General features: G+C 47.4%; 2 protein-coding genes across 3 annotated transcripts in view; one reads left to right on the top strand and one right to left on the bottom strand.

Moving 5' to 3' along the window:
- Positions 1–25,552, bottom strand: part of ACSF2 (acyl-CoA synthetase family member 2) — a 78,224-nt gene that overhangs the window by 15,535 nt on the left and 37,137 nt on the right. The gene's annotated exons all lie outside the window — the stretch shown is intronic.
- CHAD (chondroadherin) lies at positions 1,518–25,409 on the top strand. Of its 2 annotated transcripts, XR_012896862.1 has the most exons (5): positions 1,518–2,364; positions 7,463–7,626; positions 8,773–8,918; positions 20,421–20,477; positions 24,266–25,409. XR_012896862.1 is itself a non-coding variant. In XM_006125084.4 (4 exons), exons 1-3 carry the CDS (start codon positions 1,585–1,587, stop codon positions 8,912–8,914), a joined length of 1,086 nt encoding a protein of 361 aa, XP_006125146.1. In that variant the 5' UTR covers positions 1,519–1,584; the 3' UTR covers positions 8,915–8,918; positions 24,266–25,405. The 2 variants fall into 2 exon arrangements, 1 of the variants encoding a protein (XP_006125146.1); XM_006125084.4 differs by lacking the exon at positions 20,421–20,477 and having other exon boundaries at positions 1,519–2,364; positions 24,266–25,405.

The raw sequence follows: 25,552 nt of genomic DNA, 5'->3' as shown, positions 1-25,552 counted from the left end.
AGGCTAATTCCACATCTCAACAATGGAAAAACCCAGAGATCCCTGTGAATAAGCCAGTCTCTATGTCCTAAGTCAGCCCTTGGATTTTCTCCCTTTCTTGAGACTGTCTCGCCTCCATAAACACTCCGTCGGGGCTTTGTAGCCAGCTTCAGAGGTGGAAGCCTCAACAAGCTCCCAGTTATGTGCTCAGCTCTCAGTTGTTTGCTACAGCCAGAAACTGGCTAGAAACCAGCTCAAAATGTTCCATTTGCCACCTCCACACCACAGTTCCTCCGCTAATCTCTCCCTCTCACACTCAGAAAGGGAGAGAAGCCCAGGGATCCTACCTTCTCCCCTTAATTCCTCTCTATGGGGACCGCAAGGGGCACCCTCTGCATTTTCAGTCTTTGTGGCCCTTACACCGACCAAAGCACCAACCCAGGACTCCACTTCCTGCTCCAACCATCTGTGATACCATTACCCTGAAGTGACATGAGCCCCCTTATCAAAGTGACAGCCATCAAGTCCTTCCCTCTCTCCCACTTCTGCCTCAGAAGCTCCAGGTGCTACCTGAAGACCATGCTACAGCTTAACCACTGCTCCCCAGGGTACCCCATTATTCCATTCTGGCTACAGTTCTCCCTAACAGGACATCAGCCAGCCTCTACCACACTACATCATGGAGGCCTCAACCACAGTCTCATCCCCAAACACCAAGGTGCAGTAGTGCTCCCGCCACCATCCCCCATAGCTCACTCTGACAGAGGCCCTGGCCACAGTCTTTTCCCATTACCATATCTCCACAGGAATAGCTCCCCTTCAGTCACAGCCCTGCCAGACAGTGACTAGTTCAGCAGGAACCAGGCTTCTCCACACCTCCTCCTTCTGTGACCAGGACAGATTCTGAAGTTTTTCTTCCATTGTTAGCATTACAGTAGAACCCACAATGCAGTAGGTGCTCTTCACACACTGACCCTATCCCAAATTGCCCCCAATCTGACACAGTCCTCGCCCAGGAAAACTCTAGTTGAAATAAGTGGGAGCGGGACAGGAGGAGGAGGAAGAGGTCAGGGTTTGTCCAGGGAAAGGGGCCGCGTGGTCTTAAAAACCTCTGGAAATAGTTCAAGATTCCACCCACGTGGGCCCTGTTCCAGCTAATGGTCCCTGCCATGCCTCCTGAGCCAGGCACTGAAGGGGGACAAGCTTTGTGTCCCTGTGGATGGAGCTGTATACCCCTGGTTCTCCCTCTCCAAGTCACGGAGGGTTTTATCCCCACCTGTTTCATTGAGAAGCCCAGAGATCTCCCCAAAAGGCAGATGCACACACTGATTTCTCTGTCCCTTTCCCACCCTGTCCCAGCATGGTCTCTGCAGCAGGGCAGTGGAGGTCTGAAGAAGCCAAAAGGTTAAATTCACGCTTAGCTCCCAAAGTCCGTCGCTTCCAAGTCAGAGTCTGGCTGCTGCCTGCGGTTTGTGGGAAGGGATTTCGGTTTTTAATAACATTATAAATAGAGCTGTGTTCAGCTTGCTGCAGTTTCTCGTCTCCCTCCTCCTCCTCCTGCTGCAGCTGTTTCTCTTCCCTCTCCCACAGATCCCAGTTCTGACCATGGACCGGTCAGGCTTCTTCCTCAGCCTCCTCAGCTTGCTGGGGTGTCTCCTCCCCACCCTCCAGGCATGCCCCCCAAGCTGCCACTGCCACGGTGGAGAGCTCCAGCACGTCATCTGTGACAACGTCGGGCTGAAAAAGATCCCCAAAGTGTCCGAGCAAACCCGGCTCCTCAACCTGCAGAGGAACAACTTCCCTGTCCTGCCTACCAACGGCTTCAGGGAGATGAAAGGGCTCGTGTCCCTCCACCTTCAGCATTCCCAGATCAAGGAGATCTCCAGTGGTGCCTTCCGGGGGTTGAAGCAGCTCGTCTACCTGTACCTGTCCAACAACGATATCAGCGTCATCAAGATGGGCGCCTTCGATGACCTGTCGGAACTCACTTATCTGTACTTGGACCACAACAAGATCTCGGACCTGCCCAAGGGGCTCCTCTCCCCGCTTATTAACCTCTTCATCCTGCAGCTGGGCAGCAACAAGATCCGAGAGCTGAGATCAGGGGCCTTCAGCGGTGCTAAGGACTTGCGCTGGCTCTACTTCTCCGACAACGCCCTCTCCTCCATCCAGCCGGGTGCCCTGGATGATGTGGAAAACCTCGCTGTCTTCCACTTGGATAAGAACCAGCTCAGCACTTACCCAGTGGCTCCAATGAGCAAGCTGAGGGTAGTGGAGGACCTGAAGCTTTCTCACAACCCCATGAAGGTCATTCCCGACTATGCTTTCCAGTCCTTCGGGCGCTACATGGAGACACTTTCTCTGGACAACATGGGCCTGGAAAAGGTAGGTTCCTTTCCACCCTCCCTCCATTTCCAATCAAAATGTAGGGTCTGGTTCTTATCTCACTAACAATGCTGTCACTCCACGGACTTTTGTTCTAATATTTAAAGCCTCTGGAAATAGTTCAAGATTCCACCAACATGGACCCTGTACCAGCTAATGGTCCCTGCCATGCCTCCTGAGCCAGGCATTGAAGGGGGACAGGTTCTGTGTCTCTATAGCTGGAGCTGTGTACCCCCAGGTCGCCTTCTCTGAGGGAAAGGAAAACCAGGGTCACAGTTTCAGCAGGAGGGTGAAGTACTCACTAGCAATGACAATGGCCCTGAATCATTGAACATCCACGTGATGAATAAAAAAGACAGGACCCCGTCCTCTGGTGCTGTGTGATGCTAAACTCTCCTAGGCTCACAGCCCCCATCGGAAAGATGGTGGGTCCCAGCTCCAGCAGAGGGGTGACTGCTCCAATGGGAAATGTGTTCTGGGGCTCTAAAATAAACAATCAAAGAGCTCCCAGCCTTGGAGGGTTGGGGGAGATGAGAGGCAAGGGGCTACCCCATGCCCAAATTGGCAGTGCATATTGGACCAGTAGAGTTTAACTGCCCTGACTCCTAATCCCCTGCCTGGATACCTGCTGTTAGTTTGAAGTGGGAGATGGAGGAGATTTCTCCAGAGAAGTGATGAATAACAGCAGTTTCTTCCAAGTACCGTGCAGACAGGTAGACAGTGCACACACATCGACCTTCTACCTTTCCTCCTCCCCTTTCCTTTACACTCTATAAAGAAAGGTTTGTCTATTGATGATCTCTCAAGAGAAACGCTTGCAGCCCTTTACAAAGAAGCCCTGTTTTTACTCGGAGAGCAGGAGAGACATTCAGGTAACCAGCAAAATGCCCCTCTTCTTCTCATGGAAAAAGTCAGGGCCACGGGTCAGAGCATCACGCTACAGGAGATGCTTGCCACAGGACCCCTGGAATGCCAGGCAGGGGTGCAAGCAAAGGGCATATCCAGCTCAGGAAGGAGAGCAAAGTGTCCCACAACGCTCTGTGTGGATGCAGTGGGATGGCACACAACCAGGTGATGAAACAGAGCAGTTCACGGCATCCCCAGATGCCATGCCAAGAAGCACAGGGCAGAAACATAAACAGGGACAGCACCTCACAGCAACGCAGTACCCCGTCATGCGGTGCAGAGGGATGGAGAACATTCCAGGGAAAAAGAAACGCTCCTTGTAGCAACACAGAGCCTGCGTCATATTGGGCTGGGGTGTGCAGAGCATCTGCCTTCAGAAGGACACCACCCAACAACAGCAAAGAGCTGCCAAAAGATGTTGGGAGTTAGAGCACATCTGTGTTACAAGAGATGGCACCCAAGAATACCCAGCTAGGGAGCTGGAATTAATCCAGGCTGAGAATGACAGTGTTTATAGAGCCCTTGTCCCCTTGTCAATATTTCAGATCTTTCCTAGTCTGAAGATAACAGCCCCCATATAGATGGGTGTGATCAAGCTCATTCACCTGGAAATTATCTGCTGACACATCTATAAAAGGCCTCCTTGGAGGCAACGGGCTACCCCATGCCCAAATTGGCAGGGCACTGTGGACTGATAGAACTTAATTGCCCTGTCTCCCGATCTCCAGCCTGGGCACCTGCTGGAGGTTTGATGTGAGGAATGGCGGGTGCAGGGGTGGGTGTGGGGGAGTGGAGATTCCTCCAGAGGAGTTATTAAAAACAACAGTTTCTTCCTAGAGCAATGCAGACAGGTAGATGATGCACAGCAGCGATGCTGCCATGTTACCACTGTGGGCCTCAAAGCAGATTTGATCTGGTCTCTTCGTGAAGAAAACAAAAAATAAAGGTTAAATGTGATACTAGATACAGACACACTAGGGACACAAGATGAAGTTACTAGCCCATGATGGGATGCTCTGAACAGGCAAGTGCTCTTTATACAGTGAAGGGATTAGCTGAAAAAATGGAAAGTCTATTAATTCAGTTTTGCCATGCAGTGACCTTGTTGATCCGGAGAACAATACTTTGGGCATAAGAATGGGAGGTGATAACAAATAGATATAGATTCAGTTCTTCCAGCTGTTTGAGCAGTAGTTTACTAGCTAGAGATAAAGGCTTTATTCACTATTGACTTATGTGTGAGTGTTGCCATGAAGTCCACAGAGTTACATTCATTCTCACCAGGGGTAAACTCGCTCAATGAATCTATAGTGGTTACATAAGATCGGCCATACTGGGTCAGACCAAAGGTCCATCTAGCCCAGTATCCTGTCTGCTGACAGTGGCCAATGCCAGATGCCCCAGAAGGAGTAAACAGAACAGGAAATCATCAAGTGATTCCTCTCCTGTCATCCATTTCCAGCCTCTGATAGAGGCTAGGGACACCATTCCTACCCATCTTGGCTAATAAGTATTGATGGACCTATCCTCCATGGATTTATCTTGTTCTTTATTGAACCCTGTTAAAGTCCTGGTCTTCACAACCTCCTTTGGCAAGGAGTTCCCCAGGTTGACTGTGACTAATTCTTTGCTGGGAATATTATCTCATGAGACAATGCTATTTAATGTGGTTGTCTAGGTATAATTCTGCAGATTGAGTGTCCCTCATCTTTACACATTTGTCTCCTTATCCCCTGTAGCTTCTTTCAGGGATCCAATGTTACTGGTAGATAACCTATACAGAGGAATCATTTCATCCATGAATGCAATTCTGGGGTGGAACACTGCAGCTGTTTGACAGCACACACACCACTTTCTTTGCATGCAAAAGTGGAAAAGAATTCCAGATCCAACCTAAACAGCAGATATTTTTAGCTAGGCAGAGCGGAATTATACAGACCAGCCAAGACACACAGGTTAACACTCCCAGTGTTGCAAAAAAGTACCATGGGCTCTTTAATGACTTACCAGTGATCAGTAGCCAGGAACTTTGTTTGAGGTCTCATCTGAAATACGGCACTTCCTGCAGCTACGTGCCCTCATAACAAAGTCTGGACCCTTGGATGAGTACAACAGAGAGAGGCATGCCACCTGATGATCATTCCCATTTCACTATGAACACTGTCCCCCAGGACTGCTCCAAGATTTTCCTTTTTTGGTCTCAAGGTCTGTCTACACTGCAGTCAGAGGAGCGACTGACCATGTGTTGATACATCCGAGCTAGTTTTGATCTAGCTAACTTGACTAATATTGTGATAGCAGTGAAGCCATGACAGGTCATGCTGTACAATCCCACCTAGGACCCTGGATGTTATCCGAGCAGCCAGCTCATGCCACTGTGGCTTGATTCCTACTGGGTTTTGAGCTAGCTAGTTCAAAGCTAGCTCGGCTAGGTCTATGCGCACTGCAGCCATACCTCTGACAGCAGCCTAGATACACCCAAATTACATTCCTCTCTGCACACTTGCAGGAGATCTTGTATCCATATGACCCATGTGAGCCACTTCACAATGCTACGGGTCTCCCTAGACAAAGTGGCCACATGATGGTGATATTTAAACTATGCAATGGTGATAACACCTGGGATGCAACCATTCCCCCCGCCTGCCCCCAAACCAATCTTCTCTGATAGGGTTGGAGTCTCCTGTGTGCAACATTCTATAGCCACCCGGACGTCAGAATTGGTTCCCTATGAGACTCCCTGTCATTGTTGCAATTAACATCACTCTTGTTACACTAGAAAAGAAAGATCTTAATTTTGCAACTTTATTACTGAAACGTCCTCTCCCATGCAAGGAAGCAAAGAGACCTGACTCTTCTCGGAAGCTTTAACTGACGATAGGATGATACCCATTTCTAACAGGGCTCAGGACCGGATTAGCTGTGTGCCACCAAAAAAGCAAACAATCACCATCTTGAATTTTCCTACTGACTTTTCTCTTGGAGAGCACCCAAAGGGCTTAAAGGCTTGGGGATAAAGCACAGCAGCTGTTTAACAGCACATTGCAGCATTACAAAACCACTGGAACAGGAAGTACGATTGAATGACAGACTGTCACCACAGGGGGAATTTAGGTGGTCAGAATAGAATTACCCAAACTAGAATCTGGCCAGGATACTGGAGTCAAACTCCCCTGCTGCACAAGGCGTCACCAGAGGTCACGTCTCATCAGAGAGACAGCACAGGCAGCAGCATTGCAGAACCCACTGGGATGTATTCAGAGCTGAACCCTAGGGGTTTAATTGCCACCTGCCGACTTCCCAATGCTACTTGCTGCAGGACTTTGGAGGGCACATATGCAAGCACGAAGCCAACCCCACACTACTTGGCTTGTGAGATCTCACAGGTCTGTAGCCTGAGAGGGCACAGCAGCTGGAGCCAGGATCCACAGTGAGGGGGCGTGTTGAGGAGCGATTTAGGGAGAAGTGAAAATACATAGATGGGCATTTGCCACAGAGCACCTTCTGGTGGACCCCTGGACATGTCTCTGAAGAGAACAAATCTGGTTTCTCTGCTGCACTGTAAAGCCTGCCCAGTGGGCACAAACATACTGACTTGCAAACAACCCATCAAGGAGGGGAGGAAAGGGGAGGAGACTGGGCACCATACGCTTATCCTGCTGCTTCTCCAGTACTCTGAAGCCAAGTGTAACTTTCCACTCAGAGTCCCCGGGGGCACTGCCAAAGTCTGCAGGCCCTTTGGACTCCACAATCATTCCTTCCATCAATGGTTCCATGAGCAGAAGGTAACAGGTCCTGGGAGGAATCCCAGCCCTGGAGAGGTGTGTACTCAGGGAATGGCTTTAGAGAGGAGGAGAATGCTTTATAAACAAATGGGACTGGCCAGATCTCAGGTTTGCTTTGGGCTGTAGGGAGGGGGCTGGGGAAGGCAAGGAGTAAAAGGGGTGGGGAGTTGGGTGTTAGCTGCCTGGAGGTGGGAGGAACTAAAATCCATCTCCCAGGAAGGAAGCACTCTCCATGCTTCTGACCCCAGAAGCCCTCCAAGGGGCCCAAGGAGATCCCTTCCTTGCTCCTTGGAGGCTCCCCAGCCTCACTGCTGTCACCAAGAGCCCTGGCCACAGGCAGCCTGGGAAAGAAGAGAATGGAGACCACCCCCGAGTCACCCGAGTTCCACAATTCTCTTCTGCTTCAGTTTTCAGAGAAAGCATTTACTGGAGTGACCACCCTGAAGGCCGTTCACATCGAGAACAACAGACTTAACCAGCTGCCCGGGAACTTCCCATTCAGCAGCCTGGACAACCTCACCTTGTCCAACAACCCCTGGCATTGCTCCTGTCAGCTAGCAGCCCTGCGCAAGTAAGAGACACTCACTGCTCCAGCCCTCTTACCCTTGCTGCTGTCCACTGACCAGGTGAAGGGGAAGGGCCCAGTTAGTTGTGCCGGGGGCCCCCACTAACAAGGAGCATGGAAAGGGCACACTTAGTTGTGCCAGGGGGCCCCCACTGACAAGGTGCAAGGGAAGGGCCCGGTTAGTTGTATCAAGGGTCCCCCACTGACCAGGAGCAGGGAAAGGGCCCAGTTAGGTGTGCCGAGGGCCTCCACTGACCAGGTGCAGGGATAGGGCCTGGTTAGTTGTGCCAGGGGAAGAGGAAGAAGCAATCCCAAGAAGCTGACACTTGGCCAGTAATGTAGCTTCCAGTCTCCCCTAGCAATAGGGGAGCATTAGCTTGTCCACTTCCGAAGCTGAGGACAAGCTAATACTCCCCCTATTGGACAAGCAATGGGCTTAAACTGCAGCAAGGGAGGTTAAGGTTGGACATTAGGGAAAACTTCCTAACTGTGAGGGTGGTTAAGCACTGAGATAAATTGCTAAGGGAGGCTGTGGAATCTTCATCATTTTTAAGAGCGGGGTAGACAAACACCTGTCAGGGATAGTCCAGATCAGGGCTACTCAACATGTGGGCTGTGGGTGCAGGTTGGGTTTCTGCGGTGTGGTTTGGGTTTATGTGGGGCTTAATAACGGGGCCCGTGGGTGGGGTCCTTTGAACATGGCCTTCACTGGGAATACGCTCCACAACAGAGAGTCAATATAATGGTCTTCTGTTGATATGCATCTTAGTTGTTAAATTCCTGGACTGTCATTGCTTATTAAAAGTGCTGTTATGTGGGTGGAAATGGGGTAAATATTGCATTTTATTAATATCAGCAGAACTGACTTAAATAGGGCCTGAGTGTTGTGTAGTCTTGCCTTAATCTTTGTATTCATGCCCGTCAGTGTGAAAGAAGCTATTTGCATATATTTGCATATATATTTGCATGTATATGCAACCACACTTAATTTGCAGCCCTCAGCATGTGCTGTGGGTATCATTGTGGCCCCCAGGGATTCCAAAGTTGAGTAGTCCTAGTCTAGATGGTGCATGGGCCTGCCAGGAGTGCAGGGGGCTGGACTTGATGACTTCTCCAGGTCCCTTCTAGTCCTATGAGTCTATGATTCCCTAGGTGGTTGGAGTCCAGCCGCTCCCGTCCTGATGCAGCTTGTGCCTCACCATCGCAGTACCGAGGGCAGCAGATAAGAGACACTGCCGCTCTCCGCAGCTGCAAACTCACCACCAGGAAACCCAGGAAAGGAAACCGCCATTAAACAGGTAACCCACACCCTATTCTTCTGTCTCATTCCTTCTCACACAGGCTTAAACCAAGTCCTGGGGCCCCTGAAGTCCATGGTAGTTTCCCCGTGGACTTCACTGAAACTAAGGATCATCTCCAAAACAGTTAATCCATTTACCTGTAGAATCCTAAATGTATCTACTATATGAGTTTGTCTGTCTGTCCCTGTGTCTGTCTGTCTGTCTGTCTGTTCAAGAACTCCTAAATGGTAGAGCTAGGAACACTATGTTCGGTTTACAGCTTCCTCTTATCATAACTTAAAGCAAGGTCAGGGTTTGGCTGTGCCAGGACAATGGAATGTGCCTGGAATGTGATTGTTTCTCATAACACAGAAAGGTGGGCTATGGTATCAGGGGGTATGTCTACACTACTGTAGCCAGACACACACCCCATCTTGTTTTTCCACGAACCCCATCTTGTTTTCCCCCCCCCCCAGAGAGCAAGAGAAAGGCAGTCAGCCTTTGATGCCCTGGGAACACAGGTTTGCTGCCTGTCCCTGACTCTACCATAAACAGAAACCAGACAGTAAATGGGCTAGCTGATGACCCGGGGCCTCCCGTCGCCCTGATGGCTAGTACCAGTAATTGACACGCCTGCACTGTCCCAGGAGAGGAATCTTCGCCCATCACATACCAGAGGTGCCCATTGTCTGCATTTTCCCAGGTGTAAATTATGCTTTGCACCCTTCGTGGGAAACTTGGCATTCAAAGCCATTTTTCCTAATTGGCCACTTGAAACCAGGAAGAAGCCTACATGACCCAAGGGGTATAAAAAGAGGTTCAGCAGCCCACCTCATTTGAGCTCCAATCATCTATACCTGCTGGCAGGTATTGATTGTCTCCCGAGGTCTGTGGGACGCCCAACCTCGCCCTACTTCTTCCCGAGGGATTGAGAGAAAGACGCTGGCCACGCCAAGTCTGGAACGCAGGGGTGAGAATATATACCTGCTATGTGTCTATTTTGCATGCATTTAATAAGAGCTCAGAGAACCAAAGGGTTTCATGGTACCTGTAAGTCTTATTAGTGTAATTTCTGTCCTGTCCTTTGTAGTGTCTGTGTTATCTGTAACACAGTAGTAGCATTTAACAACTAAGTTTACCCTGTAACAATAAATAGTAACTGTTTAAGCTTTAACCTGACTCCTTCAGTTGCTGTAACAGAACCAAGCACAATTTAAAAGAACTTCAGCCGGTCTAAAGGGACAGTTATAGGAAGAGCTTGGGCGTTTGGATCTGTGTCACTCCCAGGTGACAGGACCCACTGGGGCATCTTTCAGTCTTTCCTCAAGGCTGCCCGCTGCGAAGGAATTATGAAATTCTAGCAGCTGAAATCTAAGATGTAATAAGCTCTTCCTATATAACGGGGTGTCTGTTGGCCTGCTGGCCACCCTCTGCGATGGGACCCCGGTCCTAGCAGTAAAGGCACGGACGTTAAACCTTTTCTCGGAAACATACACACACACACTGCCCTGACCGTCGGCTGACAGAATTGGCGTAGTCGGCAGGATTGTGCTACTGGTTCACATACAGCAACATGAAGCCTTTCATGATAGATATGGATTTTAGTGGTATGGAGAAAGGGTTTGCCCAAGAAGGTTGGGGCAACCCAAAATGGGATAGAGAAATGTTAGAAAAGGATTGGGGAAATCCTGAGGAGTTGTGGGTGCAGTTCTGTAAGTATAGAACTGCCTGCAAGCTAAAGAATGGGACAAAGCCTGAGTCTGTGGAAAGGAGCCACTTTCCATTTAGCAAGGAAAACAGGATCAGGCCCAGGCAAGCAGGCAGAAAAAGGAAAACAGGATCAGGCCCAGACAAGCAGGCAGGTAACAGATAAGATTGAAAGCCTTGTGGTAGAACTGAGAAAAAGGCAGTAAGTACTGGAAATCTAAATCCTTAAGCATACTTACAAGAGTAATATCTGAAACAAGGCCAGTTTTTATTTTAGAGATAAGAAAGTGTTTTAAGAAAAGAGAATCAGAGAATTTAAACTCTGCAGAGAATGGAGAGCAAATGCAGTTGTGCAAATGCTAAAATGGTGTAGATAGAAAACTGTGGTTTCTTTACAGTCATTCTGAAGGAAAAATGGGCCCTTTTTCCAAAGGAATGTCTGTAAATAATCCAGGCAAATTTGATTCAAATCTGTACATTTGATTAGAGAGACTGCTAGAAGAACTCTAAAGGGAGGGGGTTCTATTGGAACTGAACTACCCCAATGAATAAAAAGGGAATGTAATTATTGTACAGCTATGTAGAAATAGTGTAAGAAAGGTTCAGAGAGAATGTATGTGTATCTGTGTGTAGATATATATATATGTGTAAATAAATGAAGTTTTAAGGTCCAGTAATCTTGTTTGTTTGTAGGTTTAAAACAAATTGGTTTGGTAAGACCATTTTAGTCCAAGTTGTTTAATGAAGGTACAGGAAAACTGTAAGCATAAAGAAAGAGTTACACTCTATGCAAAGTTTAATGTGGCTAAGTAGTGTTGTAAACAAAGATTGCACATTTTCCTGTAAACTATAAAATGAGCAAAAAAAACTGCAAACAAACTAAAATGCTGTGAAAGCTCCAGGAGCCACACCAGGTTGTGATTTCCTTTGTGATGTAAATGCCCTAGCTGGCAACACAAAGAAGCTTTGCAGGTAATAGCTAAGTTTGATTAGCAAACTAGCTGAGATCAGAAAGTTCAAATTGTAACCCTCCAGGAAAAAAAAAAAGGAGGTATTGGTATTGCTGTTTTAGTCCCAATAGGAGGTTGGGTATACTAGGAAAAGTTTAAATGTAATCAGTCTTTTAAGAAGGCAGAGAGAAGACTGAGACAATTGGCATTTGTAAAAGATGTTACCCCTTTTGAACAAAATCTTGCAAAGGTTCGGGCATAGCCCTTGGTCTGATCAAGTGTTAATTGCTGTCCATACAATTTCAGACCTAGAAGACAAATTGACTAACTTACTTGTGTATATGTAAACCCTCAACTTCAAAGGAGAGGGAAACAGCTGCAGCTTTTGTCTTCTGTGGAAAACCTGTAAAGAGGTGTTCTTCAAAATTATCTGAATATAAGAATCCAGATATGAAACTGCAAAAATGTAAAAGCCTCTGCTGCAAAGGTGGAGAGGTAGAAATGCATGTCCCTCAATACCCAGACAGAGCTAGATTCCCTTAAAGATGGGTGCTGAGAGTTAAAGCACCTCTCAGATTTTTTTTTTCTCTCTTCCCTCAGGAATATGTTTAAGAAAAGGACCAGGAGGTATAAGGCTTAGTAAACAAGCTCATCCTCCTTACCAAATTAATAGTAGACAAACCTGTCTCATTGGGAAAAGTCATTTAGCAGGAATTAGGATGGACCATAACAAGGGGAAGGCAAAAAGTTTGGAGCCCTATAGGCATAGTTGAAGGAATAAGGAAAGTAAAGCAGACATTGGAAAGTTACTAGGAATGAGACATTTTCTTTGAAAGGACAAAGCAAGTGATTTGAGGGAATGTGAAGATAAAAGGTGGACTCCGTGGGAGTGTGGAAAGAATTAAGCAATGGTAGTAATATGTGAAGGGAAATCTTGTTTTAAAAATGACACCTTGTTTCTTTGCAGCCTCTTAACAATGTGCAAACCATCTATGCAAAGAAACAATCAAATGTAAACATTTTGTCTATGGACACCTTTGTTAAATCTGCAAAGGACAATTAAGGATTCTACTGAAACTTAATTGGTTAACTGCATAAAGGAATGAGCTATATATATTGTAACCCTATTTTGTGGGTTTCAAATGAACTAGTTTTATTTTGTTTTGGATAATGTCCTCTTGCTTAAAATTGCAAATAGACAAGGCACAAATTAGTTAGTGCTTGTGTTGGGCATTCAACTTTTAAGGACATTTAACTTTCTAGAAACCAAATTATTAGTTTAGAAATTCAAGCTTTGAAACTTGACTGTCTCTTTCAAGGCTGAGTTAATAACACTTTTGGCTTGCTTTTAAATTCAACATTATATGTAAATACAGGCTGCCTGGTTATTTCAAAGGAAAGTGTACAGGGAAGGCTGTTGCTGTTTCAGCAGACACATCCACTGCACCCCTGTCCACAAACATAGAAGGAACAGCTCAGCTTGCAGAGCTGGCAGCAATCAATTAGCTTGTGAGGCAGGGGCCAGTACCATCTACACTAACTCCTATGCTGTATGGGCTGGAGCCACCCAGTGGATAACTAATTGGAAGAATAATAACTGGGAAATAGGAAAGCCTGTTTGGAGATTGGAATATTGGAAATGGATATACCAGCATGCAACCCCACATGCCTTAAGCATAAGTCATGTGTCAAAAAAAAAAAAAAAAAAAAAATAACAATAATACTCTAGCTGCATAGCTAAATAACCTAGCAGATGCAGCAGTACAAATTTTTGCTGCCCAGGTGGATTGGGAACACCTGTACATTTGGCTACATGAAACCTTGGGACACACAGAGAGCTGGTGCGGCAGGCACATGCCAGGGGGTGGCCTATCACCCACAAACAAGCCAGAGATCTGGTACAAGCTTGCACCCTATGTGCTGAACTCAGAAAACATATAACAGAAAGGCAATGATTTGCCAGGCTAAAAGATAGAAAAATACTATGGGCAACCTGGCAAGTAGAGTATATTGGTCCACCGCCCACCAGTAAGCAAGGGTGGGAGTATGTTTTAACTGAAGTAAAAATTGTTTCAAGAATTGGTTTTGCTTACCCAACCTGATGGACAACAGGGTTGTCTACGATCATGGGACTAAACCACTTAATAGCCCTTGTCCCAACACCCCAGTTTGGGAACACAAACCCATGTACTGCACTCCTATAAGGGAAAAGGAGTCTGGACAACTGCAGATGCTGGGCTAACACCAATAACCATCACTGAGGCTTGGATTGTATCCAAGACCGGCAAACCTTATGTTTTATTACAGGAAACTGAGGCAATATCCCTGAACAGTGCTCCAGTGGGATGAATCCCTCCCAGTGCTGGTGCGAATCCGGGAAACCACCATGAACTTTTTGTATATATATACCGCTTGCTGTTGTGCTTGCAACCACTGTTGCTAGTTACAGACTATTGAAATAAGACATGGTACTCCAACTCGCCATGGTCTTCTTCCTCATCCCAACTGCTACTGCTGTACCAGAACACCTTACTTGACTCCTCTACTGGACTGGGAATCGAGTTTGTCCCTCTCAGCCCAAATGACTGGTGAAACAAAGTGACATCTTCCGATGGGGACCGGTATGGTTCGATGACAGCGACTACCGCAATCCTCTAAATAACTCTGGGGGGAGGTCAAGGGGGGAGGCAAGGGAAGTGGCAACAAACGGTATGGGATAAGACATGCTGTAACTAAAAATGTAAAGCCTCATGGCTAGATTGTCTAGCCCAACACCTAGGACTTTCGTTAACTCCCTTCCTTCACTCTATTGTAAATACTATATTAACCATTTTACTTGTTGTAATTGCTTGCTGCATGCTTCTATGTATTGTTAGGCATTTTGTGTACACTGCTACCTCCTCTGCACAAATCTGGTATATGGCGTTGGGAAGCGATCCTAATCAATCCCTTGATCCAAATTATCTGATCAGACCCTGCTGATAGGGCGATTTTAGCTTCCTCCAAGGAGGGCAAAGGGTGCTGGCATCACCGCCATCTTGCGTTCTGGGACATAGTGAGGCGTGTCAAGGGGGTGGAATGTAGCCAGACACACACCCCATCTTGTTTTTCCACGAACCCCATCTTGTTTTCCCCCCCCCCCAGAGAGCAAGAGAAAGGCAGTCAGCCTTTGATGCCCTGGGAACACAGGTTTGCTGCCTGTCCCTGACTCTACCATAAACAGAAACCAGACAGTAAATGGGCTAGCTGATGACCCGGGGCCTCCCGTCGCCCTGATGGCTAGTACCAGTAATTGACACGCCTGCACTGTCCCAGGAGAGGAATCTTCGCCCATCACATACCAGAGGTGCCCATTGTCTGCATTTTCCCAGGTGTAAATTATGCTTTGCACCCTTCGTGGGAAACTTGGCATTCAAAGCCATTTTTCCTAATTGGCCACTTGAAACCAGGAAGAAGCCTACATGACCCAAGGGGTATAAAAAGAGGTTCAGCAGCCCACCTCATTTGAGCTCCAATCATCTATACCTGCTGGCAGGTATTGATTGTCTCCCGAGGTCTGTGGGACGCCCAACCTCGCCCTACTTCTTCCCGAGGGATTGAGAGAAAGACGCTGGCCACGCCAAGTCTGGAACGCAGGGGTGAGAATATATACCTGCTATGTGTCTATTTTGCATGCATTTAATAAGAGCTCAGAGAACCAAAGGGTTTCATGGTACCTGTAAGTCTTATTAGTGTAATTTCTGTCCTGTCCTTTGTAGTGTCTGTGTTATCTGTAACACAGTAGTAGCATTTAACAACTAAGTTTACCCTGTAACAATAAATAGTAACTGTTTAAGCTTTAACCTGACTCCTTCAGTTGCTGTAACAGAACCAAGCACAATTTAAAAGAACTTCAGCCGGTCTAAAGGGACAGTTATAGGAAGAGCTTGGGCGTTTGGATCTGTGTCACTCCCAGGTGACAGGACCCACTGGGGCATCTTTCAGTCTTTCCTCAAGGCTGCCCGCTGCGAAGGAATTATGAAATTCTAGCAGCTGAAATCTAAGATGTAATAAGCTCTTCCTATATAACGGGGTGTCTGTTGGCCTGCTGGCCACCCTCTGCGATGGGACCCCGGTCCTAGCAGTAAAGGCACGGACGTTAAACCTTTTCTCGGAAACATACACACACACACTGCCCTGACCGTCGGCTGACAACTACCCCGCTAGTTCGAACTAGCGGGGTAATGTAGGCATACCGCACTTGCAAATGAAGCGCGGGATTTGAATTTCCCGGGCTTCATTTGCATAAGCTGGGCGCCGCCATTTTTAAATCCCGGCTAGTTCGAACCCCGTGCCGCGCGGCTACACGCGGCACGGAGTAGCTAGTTCGGATTAGGAAGCCTTCCTTCCTAATCCGAACTAGCTACTCCGTGCCGCGTGTAGCCGCGCGGCACGGGGTTCGAACTAGCCGGGATTTAAAAATGGCGGCGCCCAGCTTATGCAAATGAAGCCCGGGAAATTCAAATCCCGGGCTTCATTTGCAAGTGCGGTATGCCTACATTACCCCGCTAGTTTGAACTAGCGGGGTAGTGTAGACATACCCAGGGATATTTATACTGTATAATGAACACAGGGATGCAGCAACGGGCCAGAGGTGGAGAGTGGCACAGTTATAACCCCAATGGGATGGCGGGAGTGGAAAAAGGGACAGCTATCTACTATATATCTTTGAGAGAGTTTGTCTGTTTGTATGTCTGTGTATCTGTCTGTCCTCCAGCTGGGGGACATGCATCCGTCCGCCAGTTGTGCTCGCTGCAGTGGCCATGAACAGGCACTTCTCACCTGGCCCCAAGCTGCTGCAGTGATAGAGGCTGAGGTACTCCTCTCTCACCTGGGCAGCCTGCATACTGAACCCCTCATCCCCAGCCCCACACCAGAGCAATGATTTAAATGAAGAAAAACAAAAATGAGTTGAGTTAAGGACCCCAGCAATGCCAGGTAAAACTTCAAGTAGGTTATAAAGCCAGAAGGAACCACTTTCATCATCTAATCTGACCTCTTGTATAACAGGCCAGAGATTCCTGGGCTAATTCCCGTTGGAACTAGAGAAAATCTTTTAGGGAAATTCCTCCCTTGATTTTAAAAATTTCCAGTGATGGCAAATCTCCCACAGCTCTTAATACATTGGTCTGGTGGTTAATTATCATGTTCACACGTGCCTCATTTCTAGCCTGAATTAGTCTAGCTTCAACTTCTAGATATGCACCTTTGTCAGCTAGACTGAAGAGCCTTTTACTACCAAAGATTTGTTCCTCATGTGGGTACTTGCAGAAAATTTAAGTCACCCCCTAATCATCCCTCTGGTAAAATAAACAGAATGCATGCCTTAGTCTCTCGTTACAGTAAAACCTCAGAGTTACAGACACCTCTGGAATGGAGATTGTTCTTAAGTAAAATGTTTTCTAACTCCTAACAAACCGTTGTGGTTTTGCTCTTTCAAAATTTACAACTGAACATTAATCTCATACAGCCTTGAAGTTTTATTATGCAGAAGAAAAATGTTGCCTTTAACCATCTTAATTTAAATGAAACAAAGACAGAAACAGTTTCCTTGCCTTGTCAAATCTTTTTTTTAAATCATTCCCTTTCTCGTTTTATGGGTTTACATTTAACACAGTACTGCACAGTATTTGCTTTTTTATTTTGTCTCTGCTGCTGCCTGATTGCATATTTCCGGTTCCAAATGAGGTGTGTGGTTAACCAGTCAGCTCATAGCTCTGAGGTTCTACTGTATAAGGAAGGGGTGGGGAACCTTTTTGGGGCGGGGGCCACTGACCCACAGAAAAATCAGTTGGGGGCCACACACAAGTAGGAAGCAAAAAGAAAAAACAACCACTCACTGATATGGACTGAGAAGAACACTCCCCCCATTCCCCTCATACACCAGAGCTGGGGGGGGAGGCTGCCTAGTAGATTTTGTGTGCTCCAGCCCCACAGGGGAATAGTGGGGGGGCTGGAGCACCAGAGCAGGCTTCCCAATGTTGGGAGGGGGAGCCCGAAGCTTGAGATCCAGCCCCCATGTTCCCTACCCCTGATATAAGGCATTGGTTAGAGGAGAGAGTGATTGGGAAGGCCCCAGGATATGCAGCGGAGAGAAGGAGTATGGGGGGGGGGGGGGGCCGGGGGAAGCTCTATTGCCTGATGAGGGACTTGAACTTTGGACCCTCCTTTAATAATTTTTGTGGCTCTTCTCTAAACCCTTTCCAATTTATCTGCATCGTTCTTGAATAATGGGCATCAGAACTGGTCACAGTATTCTAACAGCAATTGCATCAGAGCCAAATACAGGTTTAATATAACAGCCCTACTCCTATGCCAGATTCCCTTTGAGACCTACAAAAGTCACTAGAGCTCTTTTGGAGACAGCAACACACTGGGGCTGTGTCTACACTGGGCCACTTATTCCGGAAAATCAGCCGCTTTTCCGGAATAAGCTGCGAGCTGTCTACACTGGCCCTTGAATTTCCCGAAAAGCAACGACGCTCTACTGTACAAAATCAGCCGCTATTCCAGAAAAACTATTCTGCTCCCACTCGGGCATAAGTCCTTATTCCGGAACCCTGTTCCAGAAAAGGGCCAGTGTAGACAGCCCAATAGTCTTTTCCGGAAAAAAGCCCCGATCGCGAAAATGACGATCGGGGCTTTTTTCCAGAAAAGCGCATCTACATTGGCCACGGACGCTTTTCCGGAAAAAGGGCTTTTCCGGAAAAGCATCCTGCCAATGTAGATCTCTTTTTCCGGAAATACTTATAACGAAAACTATTCTGTTTTAAGCATTTCCAGAAATTCATGCCAGTGTAGACACAGCCTGGGAGTTCATGTTCAGCTGATTATCCACCATGACCCCCAAGTCCTTTTCAGAGACACTGCTTCCCAGGATAGATAAGATGATTCAGGACAGCTGCCCCAGGCCTTGCACTTTGGGAGCTCCTGTGGCAGCTGCCTCAACTGTTCTTTGGATGGTCCTCCATTAGCTGCAGGGCCCAGGGAGGCCTGGGAGATTACTGGGGGGAGGCTGGCATAGGCTATCAGCAAGGTTCCCCCCCCCCCACTCACTGCACTGGTAGGAGCCAGAACAGCCTGCTCTACTCCGCTGCCCTCCCAGCCCGCAGTGTGGAGTGCCCCAGCCTGCTCCTCCAAGCCCTACATTGCTCAGGGGAGCATGCTGGGGCCAGGGGCGGGGTGCTCCACTGCCTGCCACCAGGGTGAAGTGGAGTGCAGTGGGCTGAGAGGATGGCAGAGTGGAGCAGGCTACCAGGTTGCTCTGATGCCCAGCATCATAGTAAGTATGGGAGGGTCCAACCCCGGCTTCCTCCCCGCTCCAAGTGCCCTGATAATCCTCCAATGCCCGTCGTGCAGAGAGGGAGTTTGGGAGAAGGGGGTGCAATGGGGGCAGGATGGGGTGAAGCAGGGGCAGGAAGAAGTGGGGCATGGGCAGGGACAGAACAGAGGTGGGGCCTTCAAAGGCGGGGCAGTCCTGGGTCCCATACCCTCCCCCCCAGGGATGCCCCTGTTTGCACGTGGGGCTTATGCTCTTTGTTCCTAGATGTAAGACTTTATACTTGGCCACATAAAACATGTGTTGTTTGCTTGCACCCAACTTACCAAGCAATTCTGATAGCTCTGTATCAGTGACCTGTCCTCTTCCTTGTTCCACACTCCCCCAATCTATGTGCAAATGACTGTAAATTTCACCAGCAATATTTTAATGTTTTCTTCTAGCTCAGTGATAAAAAATGTTAGCATAGAGCCAAGAGCTGATCCCTGCAGGGTCTCACTAAAAACACACTCATTGGAAAATAATTTCCCCATTTGCACTTCCATTTTTGAGACCTATTATTTGGCCAATTTTTAATTTGTTGTTTGTTATGTGCCATAATTACTTTTGCATCCATCTAGGGGGTTGTTTTAATCAAAATGTCATGGGACACCAATTTACATGCCTTACAAAAGTTTTAAGACTATTACATCAATACTACGACTTCTATCAATCAAACTTGTAATCTCAAAAGGAAAGATCTCAAGTTAGTTTGATGGAATCTATTTTCCATAAATCCTGTATTGATCAGCATTCATTATCTTCCTTTAATTCTTTATTGATTAAATCCTGTATCTGCCATTCCATTATTTGGCTTTGGATTGATGTCAAGCTGACAGTCCTACAATTATCTGGGTCATCCCCTTTGCCATTTTAAATACTGGCACAACTTTAACTTTCTTCCAGTCCTCTGGAACTTTCCCTGCGTTCCAGGATGTACTGATAATCAACATAAGCACTCCAGAGAGCACCAAAACCAGCTGTCTGAGAACTCTTGGATGAAAGTTATCCAGACCAGCTGATTCCAAAATGTCTAGTTTTAGTAGCTCATTTTTAACAATCTCCCAAATTACTGTTAGAATGGAAATTGTTTAACACCCTCCTACCCGCCCCAAATATTTATGGAACACTTCTGTCTTTTTTGCATTATCACTGACAAATTACTATGTAATAACAGACCAATTTACTGCTAGGATTCTTTTGCTCCTAATACACTTAAACTCCTTAAATCCACTGGCTATAGATTTCTTCTTCTGTCTCTTTGCTTGTCTTTATCAATTTCTACAGCTCCTAACTTTTGATTTATGTTAGTAACTGCCAACTTCCTTTCTCTTTTATTTGACTAGGGTGTATATAATTATTTTATAACTGCTGTTACTTCCACTCTAAACCTGGCTAATTTTTTAACCAGTGTAACCTCTAATGGGTTTTTTGAGTATCTGATAAAATGTTCTCAAACAATTCCCAATTACACTCACATTTCTCTCTTTAAATTCTCTCTCTCAGCTGATTTGGCTCATTATTGTTTATGAAACGGGCCCTTTTGGAGAATCAAATATACAGGTTTGAGCTTTATTCTATTTGTGCATAACAAAGGTGAACAAATCGTGGTCATTTGTAACTCATGTACCATTAATTTCTAGTGACACAATCCATTCTGCTTTGTCTGTCTAGATGAGGTCTAATATAGAATTCCCTCAGGTTGGATGCAACAGTTTCAAAGGCAGAAAATGGTCATCTGTAATACTTGGAAATTCTGATATAGCATTTCCAACAGATCATGAGACTAAGGGGGGAGGGATAGCTCAGTGGTTTGAGCATTGGCCTGCTAAACCCAGGGTTGTGAGTTCAATCCCTGCAGAGGCCATTTAGGGATTTGGGGCAAATATTTGTCAGGGATGGTACTTGGTCCTGCTGTGAAGGCAGGGGGCTGGACTCTATGACCTTTCAAGGTCCCTTCCAGTTCTAGGAGATAGGCAATCTCTATTCATTTAATTTAGACCCCCTCAATCAGGCCTGCTGACAGGGGGGACAAAGAGGGCAGTAAAAGGGCCTGGAGCTCCCAGCTGGTACTGCAGCAGCAGCAGCGCTGGGAGAGCTGGGCCCTTTAAATCGGGAAGTACTGAGGTATGGCTAGGGCAGGTGCGGCATTCTCCAGGAAGCACTGAGGGTCACTGTCTAGCTTGCCACTACACTGGTAGCCCCCATCCCCAAACCCTTTCTCTCCTCCCAGCCTTTGGCTACAGTGATGAGAGGGGAAGCCCCGGAGGCCAGAAGAGAGCTGCAAAAAGGCCCTTGGTGGAAGGGAGAGGGGGAGAAAAAGCCCCAGGTGGCCAGGGGGAGGGGCTAGGAGGAGAGAAAACATCCCTGGAGGCCAGGGGAATCTGGGAGGAAAAAAAAGGCCTGTACTGGATCAGACATCCCCCCTGCCCTGAGTCCCTCCTCACCCCCTGAACCCTCACTTATGCACTGCCCTCCTCACCCTCACAAACCGCCAAAAGGCCCTGTCACAAACCACCAAAAGGCCCTGACTCCTGGATCTCCCCACACTGCCAGCTCCCTGCCCTGAAGGACCCAGGACCCAGGCAACACTGGGTAAGTCTGCTAGTATTTTAGAAATGCGAGTCCATCTGTGTGTCCATGAGTCCGTTTGTTCTAGAACTCCTCCCAGACAGTAAGAGCTAGGTCCACCGGCTTCCTCTTATCACAACTTAAAGCAAGGCCGGGGTTTGGTGGTGCACGATTGTTTCCTATCAAATGGGAAGGGAATGGTGTGAGAACAGGGACAGTTCTACTTACACATGACCACAGGCTGGCAGTGTGGCCTTGCCACTCCAGCTTGCCCTAGGCAGCACCTGCTGGCCATTGCATGACCCCCACTGCCCTGTGCTGGCCCTGGGGAGTGCTGGCCGGTGACCTGTGTGGCCCCCACTCTGAACAGGGCCAAGGGAGAAGCCCGTGGATGAGGTGTGCAGCCCCCACTGTGATGGACGAGCCCCGGGGAGAAGCCATGAGCCCTTCACGCCCTCTCCTAAGCCTCTTCTTCTCAACCGCCTGCCTCGACGCTTGCACTTGCACCCCCACTCGCATCGGGGAGCCGACAGAATTGCCGAGCCCCTGGGCACGGTGTATTGGGGGGAGCTCTGCACTCCTGGAAGGGGCGGGGCTTCAGGCAGAAGGGATAGGGAAGTTTCCCACTTTCCCTTTCCAATAGGCCTTTCTGGGAGAAAATAAATGAGTCAGAGGATTGGGGCTGGGGCACTCAACCTTTAGCCTCCCACGGACATGGAACAGGTAGAAAATGACCAAAAATCACTGCCCTCAGATGGCGGGGCGCTGGGCTCTGTGCAGTAAGCTGGTGGCCACAGGGTCGTTTAAATGGAACAGTATCCATGGCCCAGCCCACCCTGGCTGACATGCTCAGGGAAGAAGCGAATGACTGCTTGGGTGGTGGAGCCTGAGCTACTCTCATATCCTAGTAAAGGTCTCTGGGTCTGCTTTATAATCCATTAGCAGGGCACCGCGGGGGCACCACAGCCAGCCATCTTGTACCTTGTTCAGTATCTAAGCAGAAGACGTGGCTCTCTGGGAGTTTGCTCAGTGCCTCCTTTATTTGTTTAAAGCAGCAGTTGAAAACCAGCACCTGATGCCCTGAGCCGTGCCCCAGCTAAGGGAGGGCTGCGACAAGTGGTTGTTAAATCAGAACCTTTGTGCCGAAGGTGGGAATGCAGGAGCAGGGAGGAGAAAAAGAGAACACCTGAGATGGGGTGGACTGGCCACTAAACAAAGATCCTGTTTAGCCTAAATCCATACACTGAATACACAAAGGCATCACATGCCTATCTCCCTTTATTGGTGCATTAGCTTAAGCATCCAGAAAACCAAGCACCTCACCAATGTTGTTACTGAGCCCTCACGCGCCTCAGCTGCTGCCCAGTGTTTTGTTTGTCTTAAGGACCAGATCCAAAGCCCACTGAAGTCACTGGAAGGGCTCCCATTGATTTCTGTGGGCTTTGCATCTGGCTCTAAGCTGTGTGGAGAGGGACCTTTTCTTTTTTGGTCAGTAACATGCTGGGCACCGTTACGACTCTTAAATAACAGCGACAATCACTTTTACTGCTCTAACTAATTCATCAGACCCAAACTTTCTTTTCTACATCCATAGATAAAGAAATGGGGAAAAGTTGTATGTCCCATGTGCCAGAGGAGATACCAGCTCTTCCATCCTTCCCAGAGGATTTCTCCTGGCCAGATGGCAGATTTTATGGATTACAGATGGAAATGCCAGCTGTTCTGGGCAGGGCTGGTAAACTTCCTCACTGGCAGTGGAAACTGTACTTTTCTAAACCACAGTATTTAATTTATTGTATGTAAGAGACTCTCCCTTCTCGGGCAGGAAAAGGAGAAAGCCAATCCCCCCCTTTCCAGAGCCCTCCTCCCGGAGGATGAAATAAGAAAACGATGACAATAATACTTAGCTTTTAGACTCCCAAATGGAAGATTCTCTAGAAAAGCAATTTCTGAACATCAGTGAATGGACTCTCACAACTTGTGAGTGAGAGAATTTATCCCTATTGTGCGGACATTAAAACTAAATACCTTCAAGGTAGGCACATAGGACCATGCTAAAGTTAGGGATGTGAACGGGTAACTGATTAACCAGTTGCCTGGGAAGCATCACCCTTACTAGGTGATGCTTACCAGCTAATGGTTAACCAGTTCCCCAGGAGCAGCTTGCCACCCATGGCCTGCCAAAGGTGGACGGCTGTTCCAGCCCCACTGGGTTCCCACAGTGGGGTCTGATTTTCAGAGGGAAGCTGCTCTGAAGATCATGCTTCTTTGCAGTCTCTCAGGCCCATGCAGCCAAAAATCACTGGTTGCTTTTGAAAATTTAGGCCTCTAGCTCTACGGTCTGGCAGCCAAGTTATTAAGTTATTGCAGAGTCACACAGCAAGACAATGGAAGAGCCAAGCTCACAGAATCCTTTGGCCTGGTGTCCAATGGAAACGGGTTGTTTGGCACCTCTGCAAATGAGATCTAGTGCCTCCTGACTAATGTTCCCTCTAATCTTTTCTATCTGTGTGGGGAATAAATTTTATGTGGACCAAAGTATGTGCAAATGTGCACCACCAGGAGAAACAAAAAATTAACTGTAGTTGCTCTGCTAATCAGCGAGGCAGCATTTAAATCTCTCCTGAGTGGCTGCACGAGTGTTCAGCTTATAGGGAACACTGCTCTTGACTCACACTTGCGTACCCCATTCACAAGACTATGAAAAAAGCCTTGAGTCCTTTGATCTGCTTAAAAAAAACTTTAAACATGTTTTGTTTTCCCCATTCCTCCCCCAACAGGCCCTGGTATGGCTAGTCCAGGTGACTGGCCACTTCAACCAATCAGAAAACTACTGACTCCATCCAACTCCACCCATAAGCTTCTACCATCTGTCAAGAGACATTTCTGATGTATCTGATCACCTCCAGCCTCCTCACAATCTTCACCTATCTGCTGACTGCAGGATGGAATCCAACTTTTCAGTCTTTTCCGGCATCTATATATTTTAAGAGGCCTTTTTAAAAACGAAACTATGCATGACAATGCTAAGACAAGCTATCCTAGATCCTGCCAGTAAAGCACAGTCATCATCCCAGGGACAACCTAAACCCAAGTCCCCAATCATCCAGTTTGTGTCCATTCTTCTCCTTCCAGTGGGATACAAGTGAATAGAGAGCCATAAGGGTTCCTCCTTCCCCCAGTGCCTGACTGTTCCTGTAGGGAAGTCATCCCATCCCATCTCATGCAGACAGAATATTCCTATCTGAGGTGATCCCTGCACAGCAGGGCAGAGGACCAGAGATAAAGCCACACCAGGGTTCAGTGGACATGGAGAGTGTGTTTCTCTTTCAGTCCAGCAGGGGGTGAACTCTCTAGGTCAGGCCTGAGGTTTGCTAGTGTTGGGGAATGCAACGCTGAGATAGCTTGGCAATTAGATTCTTGTCTCGCCCCACAGGAAAGCATTCTCACAAAGCACCTACACATGCAAGGGGAGAGGTTTGCAGACACCGTATCAGCCTCCCTCTGGGGAGCGATCTTGCTCTTCAGTCCTCCTCTTCCTCTCCCTGCCCCTAACCCAGAAAGGCTAGCAGGAGAACAGGATGACTGTGTTTTATCGTCATGGATTTTACAATACCACCGTTTCAACTTAACTGCATTTTTTATCCTAAAGATTTATATAAATATATATAGATATATATATTTATTCCTCTGTAACTGAGTGTAAATGACTCTTAGGAGGATGAAAACTCCTCTGACTCTTATATAGAAAACAAATTGTATATTTTCTTATGTACATCTTCTGTATAAAGCTCTCACTGCAAAGATGAACTCGGCAGGTTTCCATGTGTCTGCCCAAGAACTGGTAACTCATGCTGCAAACTGGGTGCGAGTCCAGCTAGATAGATCAATCCAGGCCTAGTCCTCCCTTATCCTCCCTGCAGATTTAGAACAAAGTCCTGTTGGAGAAGAGGATTTTATTATTCACCCTTCTACTGTGCAGCAAAAGGTGACACTTGTGAGCCCAGCATCGGCCACCTCGTAATATAGGTGGGGAATAGCTTGTGGAGCCAAATGCAGGCCCTAAT

This window comes from Pelodiscus sinensis, chromosome 20 (genome assembly GCF_049634645.1).
Source record: "Pelodiscus sinensis isolate JC-2024 chromosome 20, ASM4963464v1, whole genome shotgun sequence".
Classification (NCBI taxonomy): Eukaryota; Metazoa; Chordata; order Testudines; family Trionychidae; genus Pelodiscus; species Pelodiscus sinensis.
This window is presented reverse-complemented; position numbering and strand designations above follow the sequence as displayed.